The following is a 6,575-nucleotide window of genomic DNA, read 5'->3' as shown; positions in this document are numbered from 1 at the left end:
GCCTTCAGTCAATAGACCATAACTTTTTGTACGAATCTCCAAATGATGAATGGTTTAACTTTCTGGAAACTAGAATCAAAGATCTACAACTTCCATATTTTGCATATTTTAAGATTCCTTATGGATTTCGAGATATAAGCTTACAAAGTAGGCTCCTCGCATCAGAAATTTTTGGGGAAATCGCAAAACAGCTTTACCAGCCTTCATTTAATCGACCATAACTTTCTGTACAAATACGAAAATGATGAATGGTTTATCTTTCTGGAAATTAGAATGCAAGGGCCACAACTTTCATGTTTTACCAATTTTCAGATTCATTATAGATTGCAAGATATCAGCTTCCAAAATCGACTCCTCGTATCAGAAATTTTCTGGTGAACAGCTTCTGCAACAGAATTTCAGCAGCTTTCTTTGTCCGAAATCCATTCTGTTAATCTTCCGAAATCCACCCGAGGCCCTCGGGACCTTAAACAATTATACCAACATGTCCTAAAACATGATACAAACTCGCTCGAGGCCTCAAATCACATCAAACAACGTCGAAATCATGAATCGCGCATCGAATCGAATTATGAGTTTTCAAATCTTCCAACTTCTATATTTTGCGCCGAAACATATCAAATCAATTCGGAATGACTTCAAATTTTACACACAAGTCACATTCGACATTACGGACTTACTCCAACTTCCGGAATCAGAATCCGGCGCGATATCAAAAAATCAACTCTTGGTCAAACTTCTCAAAAACCTTCAAATTTCTAACTTTCGCCAAATGACTCCAAAATGACCTACGGACCTCCAAATCCACTTTCGATCGTACTCCCAATACCAGAATTACCACACGGAGCTATTCCCAGACTCGGAATCCCCAACGGACATCGATAGCATTGAAATGCACTTCAACCCAAATTTACGAAATTCTTCTAAAATGCTAACTTCCACAATAGGCGCCGAAACGTTCTCGGGTCATCCAAAACCTGATCCGAACATACGCCCAAGTCCGAAATCATCATACAAACCTGTTGGAACCTTCAAATCCCGATTCCGAGGTCGTTTACTCAAAAATCCACTATTAGTCAATTCTTCCAACTTAAGGTTTCCGATATGAGAATTCTTTTTTCAAATCGACTCCGAACTTCAATTTCGACCACGTGTACGAGTCATAATACCTGAAATGAAGCTGCTCGTGGCCTCAAACCGCCGAACGACGCGCTACAGCTCAAAACGACCTGTCGGGTCGTTACAAAAATTCACACTGTTGGATCCTCATCAACTGCGAAGCCCGATATTACTTGGAGTTCTCATCATTTAGCTTTGAGATTTTTACCTGGCTGATCCTTTATTTAATATTATTTTTATGAATAGCATCACTTCGTCTTTATTTCATAAATGACAGATTTTTTTACAAGTTTAGCATATTTCAGTCATACACTGCCACCATTGAAATATACTTAATGGTGCTAGGATTTTGTATATATTAAAATCTGATACTTATGAAAGTAAGCCATTTTAATTCAACTCTAGGCAATAATTAACTAAAACAACTGTGGACCAAAATTTTCAAGGGCCGGGGGGGGGGGGGGGGGTAGGAGTGAGAGGGTTGTTGGTATGCTTGTTATTTTCCAATTAAGGAGTACCGATTTGTTTTATCTTTGGCTGACTTTTTATGCCAAGTGGCTATTTGCCCGTTTGGATTAAATTATTTTAAGTGCTTTTAGTGTTTGGATAGAGTAAAAAAGTGCTTTTAAGCCTTTGTTTTTAAGCTAAAATGACAAAAACAAACCAAAAGCCAAAAGCTAGAATTCCTAACTTATGGCTTAAAAGCTATTTTAACTTAAAAGCCACTTAAAATAAGCTCATCCAAACGGGCTCTATGACTAGGAATCTAGCATTTGATAAGACTGTCTATTTTAAGCTGGCATGTTTGACCTTGTTTTGAACTATAGTGGAGTAATGGATATTAAAAAACGTATTTTTTCTAATATCTATAGTTGAGTGACATAATTTATATATTTTAATAGTTAAACTGGCATAATTTGGATTGTATGTTTGTATACAGCAGGAAAACAAAAGTAAATTCCCCTTGTGTTTGTTTCCCCACAAGCCCAAATCGCTACTCTGGGCTTTGGAATTATGCCCAAGCTCCAAATGCTAATTTTAATTGGAAACTTACATAAATGTCCCAAATAAGTTTTAACTTACCAATTTCTAGTCGTTACTCATAGACTTATCGAGCTAGCCAAACACATATAAAAATCGAAAAGCCCAATAAATAATATTCTTTCTCTCAAAGATTACATGCAAAAATCACCTTTCATATTTTTAAGCGTGATTAGCAACAATAGATGCAAGACGGAAAGGATATTTCATGGATGAGGTAGCAAATAAGGTGATGAAATACCCCAAAAAAAATACAATATTCCAATAATCTAAGCAAAAAAGAAACTTTTTCAATGGGATATAATTGAAATTCGTTGAGAACATATAGATAAGTCAATATAAAAAATTTGAGGAAGATTGGAGGTGATATGGACTGGTTTTGTATCAAAATCGTAATTAAATCGAGTTCAAAAAAGTCTTCTGCGACACATGTATCAAACATGTATCACGCATGTATCTCACACACAGGTATACATGGATATACATGTGATACACAATTGATACAAATATGATACACAAATGATACACATATCATTTTTTTTTTCATTTTCAGTTTTTACGTCGAATTTTCAATTCAAACCACCTCAAAACTTCACCAAATCATCCCAAAATTGAGATTCAAGCTCCTTAAGTTGTGCCCAATCTATTCTAATAACACCCACTCAAAACAAAGCAAAAATTTGATATTTTTTTGCTTCAAATAGCTAATTGGCTAATTTGGCTAATATTAGTAATATTTTATCAATTGGCCAATTTTTGTAATGAGCTACTTATAAATGGACATAGCTGGTAATTTCCCATATATTTTTACTTTGATATATGATGATAATCAGTATGTAAAGAGAGTTTTGCGTGATTTGGCAACCAAACTCAATGCCTCTAAAGCCCACACGTTCTTAAAAAAATCCTAACTTTCCCACTAGTTAGAATCGTTTATATATTTATGTATTCATTCTAAAAGAATTATCATAATTATATTATTTTCATACGGATGGTTACTTTTCTTCTATCCAAAATATAAGGTTGATTATATTTTGAAAAATTCAGACATATTGAGTCCATCGTTGTTGCATTCTTTTACACTAGAGGTTGATTTGACTCTAGTATGTGTTTTTTTTTTTTTTTTTGACGGTGTCCCTGCAATTTTTATATCTTGGATCCGTCTCTAGTTCTACTGCGTCAAGAAGTGAGGAGCAGGCAATGAAGGTAGTGATGATCACCCCATGTATGCGCTAGCGCCCTTAATGGACACTCCAAAATCCAAGAATACTCAATATAATGACACATTAAATTACATTAATAATATAAAAATAATTACATTATATTTCACTTTGATCTATGATAATAATATTGAAAAAGAATTACAAAGTCAGTGCCTATATAGCCCACACGTTCTAAAAACTCTTACCTTTCCCACCAAAGCACATGATCCCATAATGAAAGATCAAAGACCCTTAGAATCCATAATCATGTCTACACTTTCCACCTTTACTCCTCCTCAACTCTCCGATCTAACACTTTACTTCTCCGCCCTCTACCACCGCCATCACCGCCGTATTTTCTCTCTCCTCTCTTCTCCCACCCTCTTTTCTCTCACCTTACACCACCTCCACTCCCTCTCCTTACACAATAAGTCTCTCCTCATAGCCAAACACCTATTGTCCAAACTTGCAATATTCACTCATTTCATGAACAATAACACAATCTTGCCACCACCCTCCACCACCTCTATGAAACTCCGCGATTTAGACGCCGTTCTCCTCCTCCTCTTGCTCTGTGAACTCCGCCAACATGATCCAGAAGCACTCGATCTCCCTCCATCCAGGTGCGCGTTAGATAGTTTGTAATATATATGAAGTAATATAGGGGTCGTCTGGTTTGAAGACGAGTTATGCTGAAATTAGTTATGCTGGGATTAGTTATCCTAGTATTATTTCTTATGGACTTTTTAACATGTCGTATTAATTTTGCGATTGTCACTTTTACCGTTTTATCCTAGGATTGCTATTTCACCCTTTGGTATGTATAAATTATCCTGGTACTAGTTTTAATCTTGGGATAACTTATCTCAGGATTAGTAACCAAACAAGGGATAAGACAGTACTAAATGTTCATCTCAGAATTATTTTTGCTTATCCATCGTACCAAATGACCCCGAGGCTTTTCATTAAAATACTTGATATTTTAATTGTTTTATTTGAAACTTGAATCGAACTATGAATGTACATTTTATTTCCATGAATCATGATATATGATGACAGTTCTGATCAATAACCTTCTTCCAACCCTATAAATTCATGCCTTTTTTCGAGAAGTAGCTAAGTCAATTTGCCATACAAAAACTTGTCTGTATATTTTACCAAAATATATAGTGTTCTTTTGATTAATTCTATCTTTTTATATGTTTTTTCCTAATAGGTGGCGCCTTATTCTTTGTCAATACATAGCCAAAGACGCGCTAAAACTTTCTACCATTAGGAGCTCTAACAGAGAAGTCATAATGAAGTTCATTGAGATTGTAGCAAAATGCAAGAACTTTATCAATGCCATGAATCATACAGGTAATCAGTGATTTTATGTCAGGATTTTTCGTAAGCAGTGTCAATATTTAAAGAAGTGAACGAGTGAATATATCATTATAATGACAAGAGGTGTCCTTTTTTAAAATTTACACCCAATATTTTTATTTTGCTTATTATCTATATATACATATTTCGACGAAGTAGTGTTCCGTGATACCAATTGGACATGTATATCCGCCGGGGGCAAGTGCACAGATAGTCATTCTCAGGGATGCTGTTTAGAGATTAACCAGTATGTATTTTGTCCTTAAAGTTTAAACTAAAAATCTTAATTTCAGGAAAATTTAGGACATTTTTGTCCCGAAAATTTGAAACTGCAAAAATTGAAATTCGGGACGCAATGGCTAATTCCTAAATAGCAGCCTTTTAGAATGGTTACTTGGTGTCATTTCTACTCCGCCAGGTAGCGGCGGATGTATAGTACTTTGAGGCATGGGTTCAATTGAATCCATTATTTTCTACTACTATTTAATACTATTTTGAAATTTATAGTTTCAAAGAACTCATAATCGATCTTGTAAATTCTGAATCCGTCTCTGTCGATGCAGATAGTAGTGGAGGAAAAGATAGGAAGGAAGTGGCGACATCGGTGGCGGTAGTGGTGGCGCTGCCCTCGGTGGAAGTGAGTGGCGGCGGAGGGGGAGAGTGTGTTATATGCAAAGAAGAGATGAAAGAAGGAAGAGATGTTTGTAAATTGCCATGTCATCATTTGTTTCATTGGATATGTATTTTGCCTTGGTTGAAAACGAGGAACACTTGTCCATGTTGCCGGTTTCAGCTACCGTCCGATGATGTTTTCGCCGAGATCCGACGGTTGTGGGAGGTTGTGGTCAAGACGAGTGATAGTGCAAAGTTTGTAGGAGTTGATTAATTCAGTCATGAAAAATTGCATGGATCAACTTTTAGTAGCAATCTTTATCAGCTTAATTAATAGCCAAGAGTTAAAAAAAAATCTTGTAGAAATACATACTAATAGTTTTGATAGGTTCTTTCTTCCGATCAAATTATGTTGCGATCTTCATTTACCATTTATCAATCAATACTAATGGTCACATATTGAGAGTATATTTTTATGATGACAGTCAATTTATTGTAACTTTTTTCCTTTATTTCGATTTGAGACTGGTTGCTTTACGGGACTATCAAATTAATGATGCTTTATAATTATAAGGAGAGTATTTTCATCATCTTAGAATTAATACTTATGGCCAGATACTGAAAATCGCGTCAAAATTAATGTATATTTCAAATGAGCTTGGTAAAAGGTGAATAATATTAGTCAAAACCTGCAATCCAACGAAATTTGTCTATTTTATGAACTAGTGTGATATAATTTGAGATAGATGGAGAGTATTTTTACCTTTATGGACAATGAATATAATTTGAATTCGAACACAGGATGAAAAACCAAAAACAATATAGTTTGAGCAAAATGTGTTGCTTTCTTGGCTGTCTTTGCTTTGTGGCCAACTTTAGGTATTTAGATAAAGTTGATGAGAACTAGATTTAGTTTTAGGGGATTATGCATAGCTATCCTTTACTGAGAATGTACTGACAATTGGGTGGTTTGTGGTCTTAATTGAGTATTCTATTACTTTATTTAGTATGTGTAGAGTTTTCCTATTTAACATGACATTTTGTCATTTTGTGTATGTTTTGGTGTATTATTGCAACATAATCCTGATTCCTGCAAAGTTTTAATTCTTCTATTTTAGCTGAATTTGTGTATGTTTTGGTGGGACTAGTGTGTGATGAGTCTGATAACCCAAAGGGTCATCTTATGTTTTAGAACTCGATTCTGTTTTTCGAGATTTTCAAAACCTCATTTTATCT

General features: G+C 35.0%; 1 protein-coding gene across 1 annotated transcript; it reads left to right on the top strand.

The window, feature by feature from the left end:
• On the top strand, positions 3,559–5,815 carry LOC109229568 (E3 ubiquitin-protein ligase SGR9, amyloplastic-like). The gene is made up of 3 exons (XM_019395051.1): positions 3,559–3,985; positions 4,579–4,721; positions 5,291–5,815. The coding sequence occupies exons 1-3, from the start codon at positions 3,597–3,599 to the stop codon at positions 5,611–5,613; spliced, it is 855 nt and encodes a 284-aa protein (XP_019250596.1). The 5' UTR covers positions 3,559–3,596; the 3' UTR covers positions 5,614–5,815.

Source organism: Nicotiana attenuata, chromosome 7 (assembly GCF_001879085.1).
Source record: "Nicotiana attenuata strain UT chromosome 7, NIATTr2, whole genome shotgun sequence".
In the NCBI taxonomy this organism is placed as follows: domain Eukaryota; kingdom Viridiplantae; phylum Streptophyta; class Magnoliopsida; order Solanales; family Solanaceae; genus Nicotiana; species Nicotiana attenuata.
The sequence above is the reverse complement of the archived record's forward strand: the minus strand, read 5'-3'. Positions and strand labels throughout refer to the sequence as shown.